The following is a 27,138-nucleotide window of genomic DNA, read 5'->3' on the forward strand; positions in this document are numbered from 1 at the left end:
GCAATTCAATTCAGCTAGGTACAAGCCAGCAGAAAAAAGCCTTCTCTTGAATGCTGGGTTTTAACAGAGATAACTACAGAAATCTCATATGGCAATCAACTAGGTTATTTATGACTTCTACTGATCATCTCATCTAAAGTGATGAGGAATATCAAGGAAATCCCAAGAACCAGAGCTCCAAATACCCTTTCCTCACTCTGCAATCCTCTGGGCAAGAGGAACACGAATCAGTGACTCATACAACCATGGCCCAAACTCAGCGATGGAAATGAGTGGAGAATGACAAAAAAAATCTAATTATAAATGCATTCCTAGCACAAGGCTTCCTTCCAAACCGGTTCTATTTGCTGACTAAGCTTAAATTCTGCTTGCAAGGTCAAGGTGAGCTATAGAGAAGAAATGGTACACCCTGCAGATAGTAGCTGGGGGTTATTGCTCAGATAATTGCCTCTTTTACAGTTTATCAACTGGAAGGTTTAGGATCATTTTCCTCAATAAATATTTATAAAGGTAAAATGAAGTCATTTACAACCAAAGCACCACAAATACCAGTTTCACAGAAGCCAAGTACAAGGTCAGCGGCTTAGTGACTAGATTTAATAATAGAACCAGTATACTCATAAATCACATCATACATCAGCACAACTGAGGAACCGTCTGGGACAGAAAGCCACCCCGAAGTGAAAGTCTGTCCTTAACAGTAATTCTGCTTGTTTTATACTCCACTCAATTTTGTTTTCTATTGCTTCAAGTCAGGGGAAAGGTGAGATAAGATGCCAATTCTCTCCCTCCTGCCTGGCATTGCCACCTACCACCCTTTCATGCCTCACAGCAAGATGATATTCAGTCCACTATGCATGTCCGCTAACCAGTTTATCCCACTCTCATGTTCTATCGCCACAGGTTTCCTTCAGGCCTACCTTTGCAAAGAGGTGTTTGTCCACCACTAATACAACAGCTTAGATTTTGGTTTTGGTTTATTATTGTCACTTGTACTGAGGTACAGTGAAAAACTTGTCTTGCATACCAATTGTACAGGTCAGTTCATTACACAGTGCAGTTACATTGAGTTAGTACAGAGTGCATTGATGTAGTACAGGTAAAAACACTAACAGTACAGAGATAAGTCTATATATGTTAAAATTCTCCAGTTTAAGGATCAAAAGAGTAGAACACACAATTTATCCCTTACATTATCTTCTGATATTGATCTGGGAAACAAGAATGTTTTCAAGGAGATCTGCCAATCCATCAACATATTCTCAGGGTATTCAACATGGAGGGCAAGTAAAACAAGTAATGTCTTAAAACTCACTGTCCATTTTCCTACAATTCAGTTTCTACACCACAAATCATTTGTCCCACATTAAAGTACTTCGGAAGATGTTTGAGAGCCTCTGGCAGGTGTTATAACTCTATTTCTTACAGTTCAATGGAGGTGGTGACTCAGTGGTCAATGTCGGGCTCTCCTTGCGAGTTAGTTAGGTTATTCTCATCATAACTTAAGTGCTCACTAATAGATTTGCATATTTAATTCCTTCATTAGCTGTTGTTTACTCTCCAGATTTTAGCAAAACTAAGAAAGGAGCGTTTTCTGCAAGTATCAATGCAGGATGGCAAAATAGGATTAGTCTGTCTCACAGGACACAACATTCCTCGACCGTGGAACTACTGAGCCATCAACCAAACCACCAGATATTCCCCCCCTCCTTAGTTAGCAAATCCATATCCACCGTGCAGTCATGCAAAAATTTTTAATTCATACATCTTTGCAATACCTCACTCACTGTGTTATAAAAGCCGAACCAGCTAATTGCTTTATGCAAATACTAAAAATCTAGTAAAGGCTTGACATTTCCATCAATGCTTGACGTCTGCTCCCATTAGTCCATTTTATTTCATTTAAGAAATATTTCCCTAGAAGCTCTTTGAACAAGAACCCTTAGCGTGCAGGTCAGCACAATTTTCTTGCTGAGTTGAATGAACATTCTCAGTGACAGTTACCGACAAATCCTCAAACACAGGTTATGGTGCAAAGACTAGAACTTTTACTATCAATATAAACTGGTCAGGGCATCACTTTAACCAGGGAAACACTTCTGCCCAATCTATTTCCAATCCTGATAACCAATTTTGTTCAATGTAGTGCACTACAACTACGGTTAACTTCAGACACTGGCCATCATCACATGCTTTACACTGCATCTGTCCCAAGAATTTTAAAACTTGTCCTGAATAAATTTTAAGATTAGCCTATTTCCTTACTAAGGGAAGATGATTTACATATTTTTCATGTCTGTCCCCCTTGCGAAACAGTCTGCAGACGTGTCGATCCACATGCAGGATGGCCTTTCACCAATCAAGTCAAAAAGCCCTATTGCCTCACATTTTAGCTAGTATAAAGTAATATCTGTCTCATCTACAGTTGTAATATCCAGCAACAACTGACTTTACTTGTGACTTCCCATGAGAAACTAATATTATATTCACGGCTATACTCCTACTTGTTCTCATGTTTCTTTCGATGTTAAAAGCACTTGTATTCTTTAAAAGAACAGTTTTGTGGGGAATAACCGTGGGTACATCTATAACAGTGATTGCACCACTGGCAGTCACACGATGCCACCAAAACTTTGGGAGTTTTACTTTGACTGTAGGCTACTACTCTGTGACTAGGATAGGATGGAATTCCCCTGGTATTCTTGGCTGCCATCTCTATACAAATCACAATTCTAAATGTCAGATCAATTGCAAGAGCTTCAGTGCCTCAAATAGATCTTTTCATCTCTTGGACTGGTCTCCAAGTGTACCAACCTACAAACTCTGCAAAATTCTGAATCCTTAATAAGTCTTTCGAGTACCATAATGTAATCACTCAGTTTATCCCTAGATTTTGGTTCTGAATTTATGGACTCAAACAACAATGGATTGAAGAGTTCTTCCAACCTTTAGACTACCCCTGCAGATGAGATACCGGCAGCTTTTTGTGGAGTAGCTAAGTTAGTGAATGAGCATCATACCTCAGAGCCAGTATCCGTAACTAAACACGCGTTCTGCCATTCCCTCACTGCACTTTGAAGTTGCACAGGAGTTGAATTCCATCTCAACAACATCACGGGCCAAGAGAAATGTTTCCAGCTTTCCACAGAGGATGCAAGCAATCCACACTCCCTACTATTCACCCCTGGGTTGCCTGTCAAGCCTGCTTGAGCTCCCATTTATTTTCCCCGGCTAGAGCAGTGATGTAATATTCCAATCTTTCGCCACTGTTTGTAAACTACACTGTCTACCTTGCTTTCCTTTTACAAGTAATTACTGAGACTTTAAACTCAAGTGCTGTGTCCAGCAGACAAATGGCACTGCTTGGGATTTTCAGTGTCAGCATACAAGTGCACATACTAGGCTGCAATGAGATTGACCTGATTGGTGAAAAGCCGTCCTACATGTGGATCGACACGTCTGCAGACTGTTCCGCAAAGGAGAAGACATGACAAATATTCATGGCCAGTACATCTGCAGGATCCACAAGAATCATTTTTAAAAAGGTCCAAAGCTGCTTTTCTTTTAAAAATCTTTTCAATTCCCAAGATAAACTGCAACATATCCCAGGATGTATCTAGCATACTGTTGGAGATCTAGTAGGTCTACTTATTGTAACAAAGGATACAGAACCTCTGAATAATGATAATTATTCCAACTCTAGCTGCAAAGAACTGCCTACACGTGGTGTTTACATCACATACAGATGCAACGATATCACATCACCTGACTGCATAACTTATTTACGTGAATATGTAGAAATACTCTACACAAAGTCAATGCACTTTGATTAACAAAATTGGTAAAATTTAGAATAATCGATTACAGTATAATTACATGTCAGTTTTCGACAATCTTGAGATTTCAAAACGTCACTTGTGCAGAAAATACACCAGCAGTTTGTCAATTCCAATTATATCTAATTGAACCGAAGGGTGGTAGGCAGTCAGGGTGAATACAGAAGTACACTCCGAACTACGGCTCTGAATTCCGCCATGGTTTACTGCTGTGGTGATTATTTTGTCAAAATAAAAAGGTTTAGGAACAGCTGCATTCAAAAAAATCTTTGACCACAGGTTATTGGAAGTATTCAGTAACATCCATCTTAAAAGAATGTAACCAACCATCTTCAGAGAGGGAGCCACATTGACTTGAAAGCAATTAGAATGGTTGTGTGGAACACTATCTATTTAATTATGGCATCAATCCTAATGGGGCTAATGACGGTGGTTGTACCAGCAGCAGCAGGGATAAGGATACTTTGGGCTGTGTAGGCAAATTACATTAGCTTAACTTAAAACATTCCATTTTTGTAACCATAGGAAATTACATTTTGTTCCTTCAACTCAATCAGCTGCTTCTGATTTGTTTAGTGTTTGCGATATGAGCTAGAGGGAGTTTGCAACTACACATTTAAAATAGTTATAGAATATTAAACAGAAACAAATGAAAATACCAATTCCACCCAGAGTACAAGGAGGACACCCTGGGTGGACTCTTATATTGGGTGCCTGGAATTGGAACAAAAATTTAACCAGTATTTTTCCACACAGATGTAACAGAGGTCCCTTTTTTGCACTCAGTAACAGGAATTTCAAGAACATAGTAACCTATCCCTGAAGCTAGTTGCAAGCAACGACCAAGTATAATGCACATAAGTCAAGGTGAACAAACTATTGCACAACACTGGGGCTAGAAGAAATCTAGGATTAACAAAGGTGAGTTAAAGCAAAGAGAATGGCACTCTCTTTCATCAATTTAAATTCCATGAGGAGTCCCTCCATAAAAAAGTTTCACAACATGCTTGGCACAAGTTTACATTTCTGCAGTCAGGGTTACAGAATGAGTTAGCATAATTGGGAAGCAGGGGCAAACTTTCCATTTCCCTACAGAAGGAATAATAATTTGAAGTATCTCCAGCTGACATGTCCAACAAAGCAACAATGCTCCCCTAATTACATCTAAAAATCAGCAGGAGTTCACTTTGTTACAACTCATTCACGTTTTTTCACAACATTTTGAATGGCACCAATTATTAGTAGGATTCTATTTGGTTAATTCAAGTCTACTATCTTTGTACACCTTTGGAATTTTCTCTAATAATTCCACATTTATCTACGTGTGTCACATCTCACATCTAAAACTTTACTCATGGCTACAAATGCTCGAAATAAGTAAGTGAAGCACATTCCTTACCTGAAAACAATTACGGCAATTCTACAGGGAGGACATGCAAGGAGAAATATCTGTAATTGAAACAAAGTGATTAATGTTCCTTTCATTCTTAAAACCTTATTGAGCATTCATTATAGCAATCCTTTTTTGTTCCTTATGGACAATAACTTTACTGGAACAGTTTCTAAGGAATGGACTTTAACTCTGCAGGTGCTGTGCTAAGCGAGTCTGGACAGCCAGCACACTCTGAGCGAGCCAATTCTAACTTTTAGGGGTTTAGTGATCCCATCCCTGTCAGAAGGGAGTAGGAATGATACGAAGGCCAGTGAGGGTTGTTGGAAGAGGTTGAACAACACTTGCCACATCCTCTTCCAAACACACTGTTGCCTGGCAGGAGTCAGGATCTCCCGTGACCCGTTTTCACTCAGACACATCCTTGTGACAGTGGTTAAAATTGGTTTGTGGCATTTATATTTCATTTAGGGCCCCATCTTCCAGAGCATCCTAGTGCAAGGTAGAGGTTTGCTCAGGTAAAAATCTAAGACCCTACCAGGCCACAGCTAATCCAAATCTAAGCCCAGCTCCTTCTTATTTTCTTCACGCCCCCAACCATTGCCATGAACATAGACATTGGTAGCATATTTTGAGAATGAAATACCAAATATTGATCACGAAATGAGGACACATGGTAATGCTTAGCATATCTATCATCCTGACCCAGATAAAGTCAGTATGGATCGCACAGCACAATAGTCTAACCCAACCCCAAACATCTCAGAGAAATCACCCAACCTGAAACCAGATACAACAGAAGTGGGTCTTGTTGGGCCTAGTTGGGTAGCCAGGTCTTGGTGCAGGGAGCCTGAGTGGTGCCACTCAGCAGCATGGATTGGAAGCAGGGCATAGGACATTCCCCAAAATATCAACATGATATTTTGGGGAATTGCAGAAAACCAAATTGCAGAAAAGATTTACGAGGATGTTGCAAGGACTACAGGGCCTGAATTACAGGGAGAGGTTGGCCAGGCTAGGTCTTTATTTCTTGGAACGTAGGAGAATGAGGGGCGACCTTATAAATGTTTAAAATTATGAGAGGCATAGATAAGGTGGACCATAACAGTCTTTTTCCTAGGATAGGGGAGTCCAAAACTAGGGGGCATAGATTTAGGATGAGAGGGGAAAGAATTAAAAAGGGACCTGAGGGGCAACTTTTTCCATGCAGAGGGTGGTGAGTATATGGAACGAGCTGCCAGAGGAAGTGATTGAGGCAGGTACGATAGCGTCACTTAAGGAGCACTTGGATAGGTACATGGAGGGGCAGGGCTTCGAGGGATTACGGACCGAATGCAGGAAATTAGGGCTAGCTGGGTGGGCACCATAGTCGGCATTCATATTCTATTTTTTTCATTTCCCACCCGAGATGTTAATTATTCATGCAGACAACTGGATGCACAGTTAGGATAAAATGTATCTACTTAAACATAGGCAGTGGTAAAACTTAACTGGTCACTGATAGACCCAGTGAACAACAGTATAGCAACACAAACATGAACAGAGCACTGCAGCTCAGACAGTAGAGGACCGTTCTAGACTCAAGTCCTGGGCCAACCATTCTTCCAGGCCCTAAGCAGCAGAGTGCACCGAGTTTTCTCAACGCAATGGTTAGTTAAAGAGTGGCTACAAGATTAACACAAAATAACACCTGTGTTTGACAATCAAAACAGATATGCTTTCATATTTCCCCAGCACACACATGATCCTTCTATTAATTTAACATGGCTACCTGGGAGCATTCCTTCCCTCATTCCTAATTGAAATATATTCAGATCACAAGATCAAAAGAAAAGCTTATTTGTAGGGAACAGTTTACAATATCATCAGTTCTGCTCATATCACTGAATGTCCTGTAAACGCTCAAATCCCAGATATTGACTTTCATGTCATCTATGTGTGAAATCAAGCATTTACACAGGTGTTACAAAACCTTAATTTGGAAGGATAAATCTCCATCCAAAATATCATCCACATCCTAACAGCATAAATGGCAGTGATGCTTCACTCCCCGATGAGCTCAACACCTTTTATGCAGGCTTTGAAAAGGGAGAATAACACGACACCTGTCCGAATCCCCACGGCATCCGGCAACCCTGTGATCTCTGTTTTGGAGACTGACGTCAGAACATCTTTCAAGAGGGTGAACACTCGAAAAGAGTTAGGCTCCCAGTGTACTTGTCAGGGTACTGGAAATATGTGCCATCCAACTGGCTCCAAGGACATCTTCAACCTCTCACTGTTGCAGTCACAGGTTCCCACCCACTTCAAAAGGGCATCAATCATACCAGTGCCCAAGAGCAGGGTGAGCTGCCTCAACGACTATCACCCTGTGGCAATCACATCTACTGTGATGAAGTGCTTTGAGAGGTTGGTTATGTCTAGAATTAACTCCTGCCTGAGCAAGGACCTGGACCTGCTGCAATTTGCCTACCGCCACAACAGGTCTACAGCGGACACAATCTCGCTGACTCTTCACTTGGCTTTGGAGCACCTAGACAACAGCAAAACATACCACAGGCTGCTGTTTATCAACTATAGCTCGACATTCAATGAGGTCATCCCCTCAGTATTAAATCAACAAGCTTCAAAATCTGGGCCTCGGCACCTCCTTCTGCAACTGGATCCTCGACTTCCTCATCGGGAGACCAGTCAGTACGGATCAGTAACAACATCTCCTCCCCATTGACAATCAACACAGGCGCACCTGAAGGATGCGTGCTTCGCCCACTGCTCTATTCTCGCTACACTCATGACTGTGTGGCCAAGCACAGCGCAAACACCATCTTTAAATTCACCGATGACACCACTGTTGTTGGTAGAATCCCAGATGGTGACGAGGATAGATCGGCTGGTTGATTGGTGTTGCAACAACAACCTCGCACTCAACATCAGCAAGACCAAAGAATTGACTGCGGACTTCAGGAAGGGGAAGTTGGGAGAACACGCACCAGTCCTCATTGAGGGGTCAGCGGTGGAAAGGGTGAGCAGCTTCAAGTTCCTGGATGTCAACATCCTGGGCCCAACACAATGATGCAATCACAAAGAAGGCACGCCAGTGGCTCTAGTTCACTAGGAGTTTGAGGAGATTTGGTATGTCAGCAATGACTCTTGCAAATTTCTATAGATGTACAGTGGAGAGCATTCTGACTGGTTGCATCACAGCCTGGTATGGAGCCTCCAATGCGCAGGATCACAAAAGGCTACAGAGGGTTGTAGGCTCAGCCAGCTCCATCAAGGGAACAACTCTCCCCACCATAGAGGACATCTTCAAGAAGCGGTGCGTTATGAAGGGAGCATCCATCACCATCCAGGACATGGCCTCTTCTTGTTACTACCATCGGGGTGGTGGTACAGGAGCCTGAAGACCCACACTCAGACCCACAAAGACAGGGTTTGGAGCTGAAGATAATGGATATGACATTCCAACTGGTTAAGTTTGTTGATCCATCACACAAGTCCACAACATAAGATATGGCATGGTTGGCCAAATTAAAAGGCTAAAGCAGGACTGCAATATTGTTGGCAGGATTTTGGTGAGGTAGAACATTACTATAATTAAAATAGCAAAATGAAACCCCATCTGTTGTCACCATGATAAATGTTCACTGGGTTCTGGGATTAGAACACTATGGAGCTTGCACACTTCAGAATCTGCTTTCACAACAGGTTGGACAACTTTCCAGAAGGGGTTTCCCATTCCAAATCCTGCTCCCCTGACCCTTCCCATCATTTCTCCAGTAGTGTTTATTATACAAGAGCCTGAATAGCAAGACCCAGAAGAATATTCAGCTATTGGATTTGATTCTGAAATCCCCAATCTTCCCCTCTTCCACAATAAAAATGCATCTTTCAGAGACAGAGCGGGAGTGCAGAAAGAAAAGACTTATGCATTCCTGTGACATCCTGAACAACTTAAGAGCTGTTGTACTCGATATTTCTAATAAGCCTGGAAAGGTAGCAAACAGAAAAAGGAAGTCTTTCCTGATCCACCTGATTGTGTTGCTAGGCAACTATGCAGAAAGTAGGGGCAAGATATGGAAAGCTCTAACCACAATGAACAGACAATAAAGTAGTGCTCAACAGAAGAGGCTTCTCCATGCAATGATCTTTTGTTCTATCCTTCTGCTGTCCTAGCCACATGCCAACAAACTGTTCAAAAATAGATGGAATGAAACCTAGGCCCAAAACATTTCTCAGATCCCTTTGAAATTAACTACATTTTTTTCCTCAAACATATTCAGAATTCAAAGTCACTGCTCCTTTACCTCCAGAAATCCCTGAACAACTGCGATCAGAATTAGACTCCCAACCACAGAGCACAAACTTCTGACCTTCCTCCAATGGTCCACCTCTCTGGTCAACAGTGGGAGAATGAAAAGATTTATGGATGTTGAAATGGTCCACCAATTAAGCCATCAAAAAGGCCTCAGAAAAAGAAAACAAGATGAGCATTGGTCAATCATTTCATGCAAAATAGCTTTGGAACTAAATTTTCAGGAAATCCAAAATAAAAGCGGAAACAGCTGGATATATTCTTCACAGATGCTGTCTGCTCAGAGTTGACATATCAGGTCAATGAGCTTTCAATGGCAGAGAAGGGTTGGGGGGGGGGGGGGTGGGGAGGGGGGGAATGGAGAGAACTGAGGAAATGTCTGTGAAAGGGTGGAGACCAAGAGAGTGAATGACACAAAAGGCGGTAGTGCTAGCTGAGGCGGCAGTGAAGGTTTCATAATCACATCGGATCTCTGGAGATTTTTGAAAGAAGAGGAGAGGAGGAAAAATAACACTCAAATTCGTGAGGTACAAAACACTGCAGATGCTGGACATCTGAAAATAAAAAAAAAACTGAATTCTGAAAAGACCCAGCCTATCAGAAAGGGAAAAAACTGAGTTAACCTCGCAGGTTGACAACTTTTCATCGGAACTGGCCAGCTTGGATATAAACTGAAAAGACCGATTACCTGAAAATGGGGAACCCAACATTAAGTTCGGAGATTTATAATGTGCCAATCAGAAGATATGCTGTTGCTCAACCTTGTAGGGAGAAACAAAGGACTGCAGATGTTGGAATCTAAATGAAAAACACGATGATGCTGGAGGAACTCAGCAGGCCAGGCAGCATCCATGGAGGAAAGCAGGCGGTCAACGTTTCTGGTTAGGACTCTTCTTCAGGACTGAAGAAAGGAAAAGGGGAAGCCCAATATATGGGAAGGAAAAGCAGAGCAGGGATAGGTGGACAGAAGAGAGGAGGCGGGGTGGGCACAAGGTGGTGATAGGAGGATGCAGGTAAGATACAGTGATAGGCAGGTGTGGGGGAGGAGGGGAGAGCAGATCCACCAGGGAATGGTGGAAAGGCAAGGAGGAGAAATGGGTGGGGAAAAAAAAGAGAGGCTGGGAAAGGGAAGAAAAGAAGCAGCATGGTTGGGGAGGGGGGTGTGGGGAAGGGGTGTGGGGATTACAAAGTCAGAAAATGAGGTGCTGATCTTCATGTCCCCATTGCCAATCATTTTAACTCCCCCTCCCACACTATCACAGATATGTCAGTCCTTGGCCTCCTCCACTGCCAGGAGAATTACAAGTGCAAACTGGAGGAACAGCACCTCATTTTCTGTCTTGGAACCTTGCAGCCTAACAGCATGAACATAAAACTCTCCCACTTTAAGTAATCCCCACGCCCCTTCCCTAGCCTCTCTTTCCTCTATCCCCCTTTTCTCCTCTCTTCTCTCCTTACCTTTGACCCATCCCCCAGTGGATCTGCTCTCCCCTCCTCCCGTGCACCTGCCTATCACTATCTCTTACCTGCATCCTCCTATCACCACCCTGTGCCCACCCCACCTCCCCTCTTTTGTCCACCTATTACTGCTCTGCTTTTCCCTCCTATATATTGGGCTTCCCCTTTTCCTCTCTTCAGTACTGAAGAAGGGTCCTGACCCAAGATGTTGACCGGTTGCTTTTCTCCACGGATGCTGCCTGGCCTGCTGAGTTCCTCCAGCATCATCATGTTTTTCATTGTTCAAGCTTATGTTGGGCTTTTTTGGAACAGGTTGAGGAGGCCCAAGACAGAAATCAGACTGGGAGTGGAATGGAGAATTCAAGTGACAGACAACTGGAAGGTTAGGTAGCAGTTAGCGTAATGCTTTACAGTGCCAGCAACCAGGGTTCAATTCTGCCACTGTCTGTAAGGAGTTTGTACGTTCTCCCCATGTCTGCGTGGGTTTCCTCCAGATGCTCCGGTTTCCTCCCACATTCCAAAGAGGTATAGGTTAGGAAGTTGTGGGCATGCTATGTTAGCACCGGAAGCATGGCGACACTTGCGGGCTGCCCCCAGAACGCTATGCAAAAAGTGGCATTTCACTATGTGTTTCGATGTACATGTGACTAAAAAAGATACATCTTATCCTTATGGACTGAGCGGAGGTATTCTGCAAAGGGGTCACCCAGCTTGCAGAGGAGACTTCATCATGAGCTCCAAATGCAAACCACTAAATTGGTAGGAGTACAACCATTCGTTATTTCACCTGGAGGAAATATCTGAGTCCTTGGTGGGAAGGGAAGAGGTAAAAGGTATTCCTATGACTACATGAGAATGTGCTGTGAGAAAGGGAGTGGAGATTGGAGAATGAACCAGGGAGTCATGGAGGGATCAGTCCAGAAATCTACTGACAGACAACATTCCCACCTATATTAAAATTTTATTGAGGAGACAAGTTTAAGTTGGTGGAGGCTCCAGTGACTATAAACAATATCCCTGGAAACTGGAGCACACTTGTACCAGCTTTTTGTGAGCTTTTTTTTAAATGATAAAGAGGGACCAAGATTTTCCTCCCAGGTTTTCTACACATCCGACTTGCTAACGAAGAATAGCCCAGATACACAGTGGTGACAAACAGCCCGTGACAAATCCCTGGATCCCACGTCCGGAATTTTGAATCAGAAACAGGCTTTTGTGATGCTTAAGACTTACTTCAGCAGCACGTAAATGGGACCTGCCAAAGTGCATCTCAGCTCATGGAGTCCAGCACTGGGAAACCACCTGAGGTAGGCCCCCTTGAAATAACATACTTACCCATGGTAATACCCGTCTGTCTGGTCACTCCCTACAACCCACTTACACCTTCTCGACATTATCACCCCAAAAATTTCTGACCTGCCACTCATGTCCTTCCAACCACTGATTTCCATACTGTTCTCACCCAGCCCCACTTCCCAAACAATTTTCAGCCCCAATCCATCCCCACCAATCCCTGGATCGCCTTCCCCCTTGACCACCCTCTCCCAGCCACCATTTTGCTGTGCATTCCACAGTGATCTTCCCTTAGGCGAGGCTTGTGCAAAACCAAATGCAATTGTTATTTGACCTGGTGCACGTGGCACCCTGATGTTGTCTTACTGCTTCTGTTCAATTTTATTAAAAGTTATTTTTGCATTTCCTGCAACACCCAACCGAAATATTTGGTCATAAAGCAAAACACCTTCAAATACTGGAAATTGAAAAGTAAACAGGATGCTGAAAATACTCAGCAGCTCAGGCAGCATCTGTGGAGAAAGTGTCAACATTTCCAGCTGATAATCATTCAGTATAAATATTTGGTCCTTGAAAGATTAAAACTACAGTGAATAATATCCAAAGTAGTCAGCTGGATAGAAGGATGCAAGTGAGGAGGTGAGCGATGAGGTGAGAATGCCCTTGCATTGGTTAACCATTTCCACTGACTTTCTGCCTATTGGTGACATCCATTGTATCATAGTGGAAACATGCATGAAGTCATCAGAAGATTCATGGGACAATTCCAAACACCACAGGGCTTAAAGTATCAGCTGTGGCTCAGTTGAAGAGACACTTGATTCAGATACAGAAGGTTCCTGGTTTGAGTCCTACTTTGCTGACTGTAGCTCAATAAAGGGCGACTCCATGGTGCAGGTCTGAGGGAGTGCTGCCCTGTCAGGGATAGTGTATTCCAGGTGCAATGTTACACAATGGCTTCATACCTTCTCCTACTTGTAGTGTTAGCCCCAGTGTCCTGGCCAATATTTCCTTTGCAATCAACATTTCCGAAAACAGACTGTGTGGCCATAATCACATTTCTGTATTCAAGTAAACTGCGATGCTAGCTGCATTACTGTGACTGCACTGCGAAAGCACTTCATTGGTTCTAAAGCACATCTAAACACTACAAAAACTGCACTCTTCATGTGCTGTTCCATGCCATTAGCTACGAGGTATCCATAAGGTCCTGTCCCTGGAATCCCATGGCCTGGCACAAAAAAAACTCATCAGGCATCTTGGGAATGCTATACTTCTCTAATAGCTGTCACAGGGTAGGGATAATGGAATGGGAGAGTGACACATGTCACTATTTGCATTCACATTCCAGGAAATGTTTCAAAGACCTGTTTCTGCTGTTCCATGGGGAATGTCTTCAAAACATTTCCTGGAAAGTAAAAGCAAATAGTGACATCTGTGGCACCGGTCATCAGATATAACATCCTACTCCCAAACCAAAATAAGTGGAGGGATTGTTCCATCACACCACTTGGCTTAAGATCCTTGGCATGAGTTCAGGCACAAATACTTCTCACACGAGACAATGAAGTCAATCATAAGGATTAGGCTACACCATCCAGAACAGAATGGGCTCAGCACACTAGAAAAGGGGGAAAACAACACTACATTGCATATCCACATGGTCAAAATCCTCCAATGCTTCCTCACAACTCAAGCATTGTCAGGAGTTTAGATAGTTCTCCCGTACCCACAAATTGGAGCACTTGTCACTGGGGAGCAAATTGTTTGGAGAGATGAAACACCATCTCTCCACTATTTCTCCAATCACAACCTCACTTCTTGCCCAATTCAGCATTTTCAGTTTCCTCAACTTCCTGCAAATATTAGGTTCTTTGTTTAAAAATTCAAGTTTTTAAAAAAAATTGAGCCAAAGGTCGACTCATTGTTCAACCCGTTTCCTATCAGTTCCTGCCCAAAGTCCCAACACGGTGTTAAAAATCAAGGTTTCCATGATCTTGCCCCAAGTACAAAAAGAAAGCTATTTCTACCCCTCCCCCACATCACCCACTAATCACCTAAAACAGACCATCTCAAAAACCAGCTTCTCCCCGCCAGCAGCAAGGCATCATTCAAGTTTGGAACCACTGCCACAACACCTTCATTGTGGGACAATTCCTCAAACCAGCACTCTCGTCCTGAATGAGAAGTACTGAGAGATCAATGCCAGTCTTTGCAGCCAAAGCCCATGACCCATGCAGTTTGCTCAGGCACTAATTGATCATTACAATACCTTGCATCTTATTTGACACAATAGCTGGCAAGAACCTGGGTCTTCCTTCCATCTGCCAAAAGACCAACATCCCTGGTTTCCCAAAAAAATAGACTTGTGCAGTTAACTCTAACAACAACAGACCCTTTCACTTCTACAGTTATTCAAATCTTAAGCACCACATTTCCCCCCCCCCCCAACCTCAATAAAAATTGTAAAAGCAACATTGAGCCAGTCAGATGAGTGAAGAGGCCAAAATAAACACTAGGCTTGCTTTCACTGTCAATCACAAAGTGAACACAGCTGGCTTTGCTCATGGGCGTGCAAAGGTACACACGCCTGCTTTTATTTGGGACCAATCACGCCCCTTTCAAGGCATCCCAAAGCACTTCACAGCCAATGAAGATTTTGGAAGGCAGGTCAATCTTGTAATGTGGGAATCAGTCATGAACTTGCACACTTTAAGATTCCACAAACACCAAAGAGATAATAAGGTTGCTTAATAAAGTGTATTCGATCCAAAGCGCAGACTCTATCTCCCTCCCCACTGAATGTACCTGACCTGCTTCCAGTATCTTCCAGGATTCCAGTCTCTGCAGTTTTTTTGTCCCAATCTGTTTTAGTAATATTGATTAAGGGATAAATATTAACCAGAATTATGTTCTCTGAAATAATGCTAAAGGGTCTTTTACATTCACCCAAGAAAACAGGCAGAGTTTTGATTTTGCGTCTCGGCCAGAAAAAAAGAGGCACTTTGAACAATGCCATGCTCCCTCATTCCTTAACTTGATTTGTGTGTTCACACCCCTGGAGAGTGATCTGACCCACAACCTCTGCCTCAGAAGACTGTCCAGGAAGAACAGGAACACTGTGATATACCAAAGGGTGACCAGTGAGTGAAGCAAGATAACAGCTGCTGAAACAGGAGGGAACTTTGATTTTTAAAAATGTTTCTTCTCCAGTGCTGCTTAGTATTGCATAGTATAGGCACGGTAGTGTAGTGGTTAGCGTAACGCTCTACAGTGCCAGCGACCCAGGTTCAAATTCAGCCACTGTCTGTAAGGAGTTTGTACGTTCTCCCCGTGTCTGCGTGGGTTTCCTCCGGTGCTCCTGTTTCCTCCCGCATTCCAAAGATGTACAGGTTAGGAAGTTGTGGGCATGCTATGTTGGCGCCGGAAGTGTGGCGACACTTGCGGACTGCCTGCAGAACACTACGCAAAAAAAATAATATATTTCACTGTGTGTTTCGATGCACATGCGACTAATAAAGATATCTTATTCACTATTTAAAATTTAAGATTGCGGAGTCAATTCACCAGTATTCAGATAGAATGTTGGGACTTAAGTGTCACAGAGCCATGGAGCACAGAAACAACCCATTTGGCCCAACTCATCCATGCTGACCAAGATATCTGAGTTAGTCCCATTTGCCTGTGTTTGATCCATATCTCTCTAGACTTTTTCTATCCATGTGCCTGTCCAATGTCTTTTAATCATTGTAATTGTACCCTCTTTACAGCTTCCCCTAGCAGCTCAATCCATATACCCACCACTCTGTGTCAAAAAGTTGCTCCTCAGGTTCCTTTTTAAATCTTTCCCTTCTCCTTAAATCTATGCCCTCTAGTTTTGGACCTCCATAACTTGGGAAAAAGACCATGTCCATCTATCTTATCTATCCCTTTCCTGATGTTATATACTCCACAAGGTCACCCCTTCGCCTCCTACACTCCAGGGGAAAAAAGTCCCAGCCTCTCCTTACATCTCAAGCCCTGGTAACATCCTTATGAATCTTTTCTGCATCCTTTCCAGCTTAATGACATCCTCCCTATAGCAGGGTGACCAGAACTGTACACAATACTCCAAATTTGGTCTCATCGATGACTTGTGCAGTTGTAATATGACATCCCAGCTCCTGCATTCAATGCCCTGACCGAAGGCAAGTGTGCCAAGCACTTCCTTCACCACTAAAGACACCAGGAGAGCGCCACTTACTAATTATAGAAAGAATTGTTCTTGTCATCATAAACATAACTTTCCTCAGGGGTAAATACTGTCACTGTTGAGCAGGTTAAGCAGCTCAGGTACCAGATGTTGTAATTAGTGCAAGTCCTAACCAAACAAAAACATTTTATGCTTTTGTTGAAACACAAGTTAATTAAATAGGCTTCTACCTTTCCATTGGGGAATTCTAGCTTGGCTTAATTTCCTAGGTCACAACAGTGTATCCTCTTTACAGTATTTACCAGTTGGGAGCCTCACAAGCATACGAGTGGGGTGTAAATTGGGTAAATTGTACTCCTTCCATCTGCCTGTTGTACAAGAACTGGCATTGAGGGTCCCTTTGTCAGTGATGGATTGATTTGCATTCTTGATACTGACTGCTTCAAATAATGGAGTGTGTGGCTTACCATATGAATATTGGAGTACTCAGCCAATAAGTCTGCCCCACCGCTCAATTAGATAACAGTATTCTGCTCATGACTCCACATCCCTAAGATAACCACGACAATAATTCCAACCCAATCCTGAAAATTGTAACCAATCCAAGGGAGGCGGATGGTGGCAAAGTGCTCCAGATTTCTGCTGAATTGTGTGAATGAAAGGGAATTCATAATTTCATAGCCCCAGAAGGAGGACTTTCCCTTAGTTCCTCAGGTACACTGGCATGTGAAGTTTGCCTACTTTCTGTGTGAAGGCCACTGTGCATCTGCCTGACCACTTCAATTGTGGTTTCTTTTGGAGTTAAATGCACCTTCGCTGCAGGTCTGTAGCTAGATATGATTTTAGGTGATTAAAACTGTTAGTTGATTGGGAAACAAGAAAATTATGAACTGAAATCAATGAGATTTTTGAGATATTGGATAGTATCACCACGGTAAAATTACAGTACACTGGTCCAGCTTTAGATTCTAAGCATAGGCTTTACAAATACTTCTATTGTTGTAATATCTCTGGCTACATTTGGTTATGAGATTGGCCTTGTCACTTCAAAGGAATATTAACATTCTCTTAAAAAATATTTTGCAATATTATCAGATAATATTTTCAGCCATTATTACTGCAGAACAGTCAGAAATATGTGCAAAATTGCTCCACTCCAGGTGAACAAAATTTTCAACAACAGTGCTGGACAACAGTGCTGGATGTTTTTTTTGGGGGGGGGGGAGATGTTCAAGGGAATTTCTGTCACTGTCACAAGCCTCACACCCACATCTTAGTGCCTGCACATAAGAAGTCAGCCATTCAAACTAAACCACCCCATTCCTCCAAAGAACAACACGTGAGCACTTTCCTCTCACTTTCAAGCCCAATCAGATGAGGAGAGACATGACTGTGTCCTCAGAACCATGGAGAAAACAAAATTTCATGGAGAAAAGGCCAATGCTCAGGCCATAAGCCCATGATGTGCCAAATCCAGTGAGAAGGCATCATCTACTTGTCAATCAACCACCTTCTCACATCCCACTTTCCCTTCTGATCCACAAACTGCAGGCAATGTAGGATTGCACTTCCCCTCTCTTACATTAAAAAATGACAGCGATATGGTTGTAACTTCAGATATCCATGAACAGCAACCTGGCCAGCAAAACAATGATGAAGATGATGCAGCCATTTGATTTCTCTCTCTCACACACACACAGAACCACTAGTTTAAGTACTGATGCACCAATTTACAGGATAAATCTGGGAAAGCTGAAAGAAAAAGGGTTGCAAAGGTTTCAGATGATGACTTCAGTAGCCAGGTTACAGAACAAGGCTTCTGAGGATTCAACAAAATATGTAATGCAATGGAAAGTCCACCAGGAAGCTGAATAATTCTTTACATTCAATGCATGATTCCAGCACCAAGTTGGCACAGGGCCTTGTATGGAGATTTTCCCTCCTTTCCAGCATGAACACCAATGGATCCAACACAGGGCAGTAGCTGATGGATGGTATCTCCGCTTCGGGACAGGAAAAGGCATTGAGAAGACGAGCACTGGGGCAATGTCTATATTTTATATGCAATAAAGGCAAGATTAAATCCATTTTTTGTTTGGAATATTTTGTATTGGCTGATATTCTTGCCTAATGGTGCCGAGAAAGATGTAATGCTCATCAAGAAAGAAGGACTGTTGGTGAATGGGATGAAATTATAGATATTGCAAAGGAAGTATTTCTATGCAGACTGACTACCAGAATAGGTTGTGTTGCAGCCTCCCTCCCCCTTCCATTTCCTCTTCTTCCTTGCACCCTGCTCTACTTCCTTCATCTGGTTACAGGATTTTGTAGCAGATCACTGACATCCTCAAATTCTGAGGCCTACTCAAGCAACCATTGTAGGTTTCCCATCCAAAAAAATAAAGAGGTCCACCGGACTTACTTGTATTATAGCAAGGAAAGAAAATCACAAAAGCTTCAGGAACATCCCTTTTGCAGGTGTGGAGAGTCAACAGCAAGATGTTGCTGATATCACCCAGCTTCAAAGCTGGACAAGGACATTGCAATGGCTGTGAACATTTATACATCCAACACTGAAGCTGGGAGTTGTTTCTGTGACAATCTCCTTAGAGAATCTCAGACATGAGCTTTTAACTAAGGTTTAAGTAGAAACATTTCTCCCCAAATACTGGAGGAGGCTCTGACTCCTGCCAAGTCCTTGTCCATTTCCTCTTCCATCTCCTAAAGTTTGTCCTACACTAATGACCTCTGTTCAAATTCCAAGTCATGCAGAATTCCAAGCACACACCCACTAACACACCTGGTTACATCTGGTTTATGTAGGTGCCCAGGGTCATTTAAGGTCAACTTTAAATGACCATGAGAAGCACCAAAAACTTCCAGAATTTCAGAAACAACTGGAAAAAATACCAACTAGTAACTAGACTGCAAGTTTAAACAGTGCTGGTCAGAAGCACCTTTCTCACTGCTGAACTGGTGTTAAGCTGGGACACCTAGAGGGGGAGTTTGCTGGAGGGTGGAACTGCAAACTTTAAGTACTGGCATTGATGTGATCTCTGCATACCCCCAGGAGACATGAGGCACATATGCTCTAACCCTTTTACAAGCTTCAAACACATTTTGAGCCTGAAGAGTGCTAAAAAAATGGTATATGTGGCATCCAAAAACACGTGTCAAATTTTCCTCACCGCTTTATCAAAGTACAGAAACTCTCTCCAAAAAAATACCCCAAACTCTCAAGAAACTCTCTTCTTCCAGCCTCCAGGTTGGTGGAGTCACTACCCCTCCAAATCAAGTACATTTCAAAAATATTTACAACCTTTAGGTAATTCCTTCACGAAAGGAAGACATTTTCCCTCTCTAACTCCTCACACTGCCTCTCTCCACATTCCTCCAACTGAAACATTCTCCCCTCCTATTCCACAACTCTTCAGAGTTGTATTCACTCCTTATCTCTCCTCACAACTCTGAGACACCCCTCCCAATTCAAATTATCAAATTGTTTGAAGCAAATTTCCCTTTCTTGTTCCAAACCCATCCTCTTCTATAGAGACAATTTACCCTTTCAATTCCTGCTCTAACTTCAGAGATGTTTTCCCTCTGCACTCACCCCGGCACACAACCACTCAAATCCTTCAAACCTCCCATTTACCAAAGCCACTCTCCTCCCCTGGTCCTCTCTAATACTTTGCTCTTGAATCAGCTTGTTCAAGACATGGAATTTACAGTGAGTACAATGTCACAGAACACAGCAGCAGTGACAGGTACAAGCTGCTATCTGACCATCAGGAAGTAGTGCACTTCCAGACTTCTCTCTTGGGTGAAATGATAATTAAACCACTGCAAATCAGGTTGGGGGGTACTTGGCCAAAGATCCTTCCCTAGATTCACCATCCAAGGTGTGAACCTGTACACATTTTTAAGTTACATCAATCAGTGAAGCGGACAAAGAGTACAAGAACTTAATACATTCTAACTCATCTCAGCATATTTGAATAACAAGAGAACACATCCTACATGGAAGTACCTTGCAATTCACTCCAGAGGCAAGCTCTAATGAAATGCGGTCAGAATACTTCATCGAAATTTGATAACAGTTACTTGTCTTTCCACAGTTTCAGAAGATTTGCAACACCAAATGGGCCAAATTAACTGCTAAAATGGATGAATGGGTATCAAGCAAATCAAATGCAAGTGGTAATCAGGTAGCCCAGGGGAGATACATTCAGTCGCTTCTCAACTCAACAGCCAGAGACCAGCTAGTATAGGACAGTGTACATTATATCTGCTTTATTTGCAATGGTTCTCCCACACAGTCCTAAGTATACTTTAACAGGTTAACAATCATCTACGTTATCATGGAAAGTATCCCATTAAAAGGGTTTTAAAAGAAATGTTTTTTTAAATTAAATTGTGTGTTCTTAAAAGATCCCAATTCCAGTTCTGTGTTTCTTATTTTTGTAATTCATGGTATTAGATGGTGTAACCAGTAAGAAATATTATAAAGAAAGGCATGCCTCAAGCCTTTGAATATAAAATAAAACCATAAGATATTGGAAACAAGCAATTCCATTAGGCTACTGATTTGGACTTTCACTCAGCCTCTACGCGTACAAGGAGAAGCTAGATTTTACAGCACTATTCCAAGTGCTGCATCATTGAAATGTAGTAACCATGGAGTGAAATGTTGCAGCAATCATTTGTGGGTCATTTCCTGGCAATTCAGAAATTCTAGGCCCTTCCTAGCATGAGCTTGCATGTCTGATGTGATTTCCTAGCAGACAAGCATTAAATTAAATCATCTCCCCCATCCCCATCAATTTGGTACCAACCCTCCAGCCACCCACTTTCCTGAGCCAAGTCCCATCTCCCAATCCACCAACCGCCAAAGAACCCTGAGCCCACTGAAGGCCCCCATCTCCATTCCACATCCCTATCTCAATCCTGATCAGTGACATCCACTATATCTTTGGCCAACCAACACCTTACCAACCTTCCCATCACCCTTCTATCAGCGAACCCCAGCCCGATGTCATTCCCATAGATCCTACTGAAAGCTCTCTGATGCCCTTTAGTTGACCCCACCCCCCAAGCTCCTCCTTCCAGACCCACCCTGGACAACTAAAACCCCCATCTGGTTACCCAAACCAATCTAGACCCCAGCCAACAGCACCCCAAACCACCCAACCTCAACATTGGGTGACACGTTTTCTATCAAACATGGAAATCCAGTTCAATAACATCTGAGGTGCAGTGTCCATAAAGCACAACCATAACTCCAAGCTACAAAATCTAGCCACATTTTTCAAACAGAATATTGGCCGCATAAAATCATTGGATCTGATCAAAAATTCTATATCCATCTAACCACCAAAAGGCAGTTTTACAGATTAATTAAATAATGCAAGGAAATTCCTGAAAAATAATTCAAAAAGTGAATTATAATCATTGTTTGGCAAAGGAGTTAAACCCACGTCATATTATTAAAGCCTGAAATCAAAATAAGCTATTTCACAATATCCGTAAGTACCCACACAAAGAGAATGACCAGCTCCTTATTTTTTTTGGATAGAAGTTACCTCATATTGAAAGGATTATAATATAGTAAGCAGCATTGTAACATTTTAATTTCTGCTATTTCTCAATTCTGTTTGATATGTTAATCCCCATTCTGCTGTATGAGGATCTCAGGTCTTTACCCAATTGACCCATGTACAGTCTTGCAGCAATATATCAGGAATGCCAAGAGACAATACCAGTTCAAAAGTCCCAGACCAGCCATCAGTTGTGGCAGGGCTTACATGCTATAACAGGCTACAAAACGAAGTCGGGCAGCACAGTCAACAACAGAGCATCCCTTCCCGCTGAGCTTAACGCATTCTATGCTCGTTTTGAACAGAAGGGGAATGGTTTGTCACCACCCACCCTAACAGCCTCCAATGCAACTGAACCCGTGGTCACCAGCGAGGATGTAAGATCAATTTTCTGGATGATGTCTCTGGCCGTGTGCTCAGATATTGTGCTGATCAGCTGGCGGGGGTATTTGCAGACATATTTAACCGTTCCCTGCTTCAATCTCAGGTTCCCACCTGTTTTAAGAAGACCACTATCATCCTGGTACTGAAGAAAAACAAGGTAACATGCCTTAATGACTACTGACCGGTGGCTCTGACATCCACCATCATGAAGTGCTTCGAGAGGCTGGTCATGGCACGCATTAACTCCAGCCTCCCGGAAAATCTCGGCCCACTGCAATTAAGCCTATTGCCGAAACAGGTCTACAGTGGATGCCATCTCCCTGGCCCTACACTCAGTTCTGGAGCATCTGGACAGTAAAGACACCCACATTAGACTATTGTTTATTGACTACCGCTCCGCCTCCAATACTATAATTCCAAACAAACTCATCACCAAACTCCGAGACCTGAGACTCAAAACCTCCCTCTGCAACTGGATCCTTGACTTTCTGACCAACAAACTGCAATCAGTGAGGATAGGCAGCAACACCTCCAGCATGATTATTCTCAACACTGGTGCCCCACAAGGCTGTGTCCTCAGCCCTCTACTCCCTATATACTCATGACCACGTGGCCAGATTCTGCTCTAACTCCATCTACAAGTTTGCAGACGATACCACCGTAGTAGGCCGTATCTCAAATATCGAGTTAGAGTACAGGAAGGAGATAGAGAGCTTAGTGACATGGTGTCATGACAACAACTTTTCCCTCAATGTCAACAAAACAAAAGAGCTGGCCATTGACTTCAGGAAAGGGGGCGGGGTACATGCACCTGTCTACATCAATGGTGCTGAGGTTGAGAGCTTCAGTTGGGAGCCACAAACATCTGCAGAGTAACACAGGAAAAACCTGGTCGTTCCAAACAGAACTGCCGGCTTCTAGGAGGAATTCCCATACTGAAGTAATAACCTCAACACAATAGCTCTGGTACTAGTCGACCCGAGTAGTTCTTTTGTTTTAATGATGGGCTTATACTACAAGTCATTAAAATCAGGATTGCTCATTGATTTGTACCACTTCATGCTGCATAAAAAGCAGCTAGAGATAACATCTGTTCGCCTACTTGAAAAGAACAATCCGTACTGCTGTTGCATATTGATATGCTAGCATTCAAATGCCCATTTAATGGAAAACAGTATCTGAAATATTTCTATAAAACAGACATCTTATTTCAGATCAATCATTACGTTCCCTGTTGTGCTCTTGTTTATGAACACAATACTACTCCTCACACCCAGTATTTTTAACTAGTTGCAAAATTATAGATGGTTGTCAACAGGGCACATAAAAGCACATACAACAGCACATAAAATGTCAAGATACAAAGAATGATTGGCCATCATGCTTTTCAAAAAAAATATATAGCTTTGCTAAAAGAATACGAATTCGAAATATGATGGAAATGTGTTAGATTTAGAACTAAATGGCTTAAAGTATTCAGCCATATTCCCCAGTTCGAAAGGCCCAACACCTAAAATCACACAGAGTGAGATAAACCTATGGAGTTAACAACACAAATTCACTGCATGCTTCCACATGAGGAGGGAACTGGAGCAAATAGGCTGGAATTAATCACTCCCATCAGATCTATATCCTGATGCACATCCACGCGTCCTGCACGCAAGATAAATGCAAATAGTATGTGGTCTGTGAAATTTCACTGTTCAACAGTTTATGTTCCTACAAGTTTGGGAATTTTGAAAAAACAGTATTCAAACTTTACACCATAACTCACACTTAGGTATTCATCACAAACTTGTTGCAAGAGAAACTATAATGCATCTGCTAAAGATGTTAAAAAATACTATTGTAGATTACTCCAATCACATCATTATAGAACGTACATTTTCAGACAAATATATAAAAAAAGTACACAAATCTTCATTTAAAAACTCTTGAAAGAAACAAAAAAGGTCATTTTTAAAATCAGACCTAGCGTATTTCACTGGTGAATGCTGACGTGGTTTGCATTATCACAAATGCTTCCAAAAAGTTGAGAACAGACTTGGCAAATGCATTTACAAAGAGACCTTTCATGAATTTTTAAGCCATGTTTCACTGGTGCACATTCATCTGTATCTGTTTTACTAATACTGATTTCAAACTGCTTTGTTTTATACATTGGCATAAAATTTGTAGTATTTTGGGAAAGGGTTTTTTTTATACATTTATTTTGAAGCACTGAAACTGTGGAACAGCCTAGCGTTTAGCGAGACTGAGAAGGTAGGGGTTTAATCCCTGATCCATACAAAATGAGCTGACCTCAATCACTGTACTTGTGTGGCATAATCAGCTTTAGAAGACCCACACTGAGGACGCATCAGACCCATTTCAGACTGCTGCTTGCTATCAAACCACCACATCTGGATCACTCCACATGTGGATGTTGGGTAAGGACAAGTTTGGGATCAAATGCCACAAGTCTGCCCACCATAGAACAGGACAGCACAGGAACAGGTCCTTCAGCCCACGATGTGGTGCTGAATTAATTAAGCTAATGATGCCTAACTAATCTCTTCCCCCTGCACGTGCTCCATATCCCTCCATTCTCTGCATATTCATGTGCCTATCTAAGAGTCTCTTAAACATCTCTACCGTATCTGCCTCAACCACCACCCCCGGTAGCGCATTCCAGGCACCCACCACACAATGTGTAGAAAAACTTGCTCCGCACATCTCCTTTGAACTTACCCCCCTCACCTTAAATGCATGCCCTCTAAGTATTAGGCATCTCGACCCTGGGAAAAATATACCAGCTGTCTACTCTATGCCTCTCATAATTTTATAAACTTCTATCAGGTCTCCCCTCAGCCTCTGCCACTCCAGAGAAAACAATCCTAGATTCTCCAATCGCTCCTGGCAGCACCTGCCCTCTAATCCAGGCAGCATCCTAGTAAACCTCTTCTATACCCTCTCCAAAGCCTCCACATCCTTCCTATAATGGGGTGACCAGAATTGAATGCAATACTCCAGATGCAGCCTAACCAGAGTTTTATAAAGCTGCAACATGAGCTGCACCAATAAATGGAGATCGGTAGTCTAGCGGTTAGCATAATGCTATTACTGTGCCAGTGACCGAGGTTCAATTCCGGCCACTGTCTGTTCTCCCCGTGTCTGTGTGGGTTTCCTCCAGGTGCTCTGGTTCCCTCCTACATTCCAAAGGTGTACGGATTAGGAAGTTGTGGGCATGCTATGTTGGCACTGGAAGCGTGGTGGCACTTGCGGGCTGCCCCCAGAACAATCTACACAAAAGATGCATTTCACTGTGTATGCTATGTTGGCACTGGAAGCGTGGTGGCACTTGCGGGCTGCCCCCAGAACAATCTACACAAGAGATGCATTTCACTGTGTTTCGATGTACATGTGACTAATAAAGATATCTTATTAATGTGCCAGAATTCTGCACCATGATATCAATGCACCTTGGTCCCTTGTCCAACCTGAAGGTGGTGGGACCTCACCACAAAACCCTGTAGTCTGTATTTATATTGTTGTAAATTTCAGATCAAAATTAAGAGTCTATCATTCTAATGCAAGCCTGGTGTTGCCTATAGGCAAGATCAGGTACTGGCAGCAAGTCTCCTTCCCTACAGAATCGTTACTAAACTTACCAGGTACTTATGACAATCTCTAGTCTTCCCCACCCCCAAATACCTTATACACATTCTCATATGTTTATTTTAAGAAACCGAATTTAAAATTTGCCCAATTTCATGATGGGATTTGAACTCAGTCTCGTTGCAGATGTCTAGATTACTAGGCCATTAAAATAGCCACTGTGCTATCATGCTCATTAATATTCATTAAAAAAGAATGCTCACTTCAGTAACTATTAAGAGGCCCTGGAAATAAAAAGGAACACTACAGACACTATAAATAATGTATTTATTAATGCACACGTTTAATAATGGATGCCCCAAGCTGTGTCATTTAAAGGGAAATGGAGCCAAACACCAGAGCAGGTAAAACAAGCAACAAGATTATTTCTTAGGGCAGGCTTCATTTTCCATTTACTAGATTCCTCATAACTTAACAGGGTAGATATTAAAAACACTTATGTTCCTTTCATTGTCTTATTCTGTTGGGTAAGTGCACTTCTGCTAACTCAACAGCTGGGTTCATCTAGTTCATCATACATACATACAGCAGAGCAGACAGTCCAGATACCAGGTTTTCCCATGTTCCACACATCACTGATATTATTTGGCAGTAAGTTCAACTGAGTGCCCAATTTGCCCAGACAGCATCGTCGTACCAACAGATTTAGGTGTACCCTGGCAAACTTTAGCCCAATATTTTAAAATCAATGTGGTCTTAAATGCCTAAAGATTTTTTTTGTTAATTGGTGCATTCTTAACTCTTTAAAATGAAAAGCTTCAGAAAAATCTAACATTCTGTGTTAATTAGTATTTTAATTTAAAAGATTTTTTTTAAGTCTAAGCTTCTTGCCCCAGAAACACGTGGATCACATCCTCTCTATTGGCAGTAAGAGTGAAATTTCCCTCAGATCTTTGCAAGGACTTTGAATTACAGAAAGTCCCTGGGTTACAAACGAGTTCCATTTTTGAGACTGTTTGTAACCCGATTTTGTATGCAACTCGGAACAGTGTCCACACATGCGCACTTGGCCCGGGGTT

The 27,138-nt window shown here is 42.4% G+C and overlaps 1 protein-coding gene across 1 annotated transcript in view; it reads right to left on the bottom strand.

Moving 5' to 3' along the window:
* LOC127573620 (transmembrane protein 164-like) overlaps positions 1–27,138 on the bottom strand; it is a 91,887-nt gene that overhangs the window by 53,824 nt on the left and 10,925 nt on the right. The window contains exon 2 of the mRNA XM_052022005.1: positions 5,236–5,285. Within this exon, the coding sequence (XP_051877965.1) occupies positions 5,236–5,285 (50 nt within the window). The remainder of the gene's footprint in view (positions 1–5,235; positions 5,286–27,138) is intronic.

Source organism: Pristis pectinata, chromosome 8 (assembly GCF_009764475.1).
Source record: "Pristis pectinata isolate sPriPec2 chromosome 8, sPriPec2.1.pri, whole genome shotgun sequence".
Classification (NCBI taxonomy): domain Eukaryota; kingdom Metazoa; phylum Chordata; class Chondrichthyes; order Rhinopristiformes; family Pristidae; genus Pristis; species Pristis pectinata.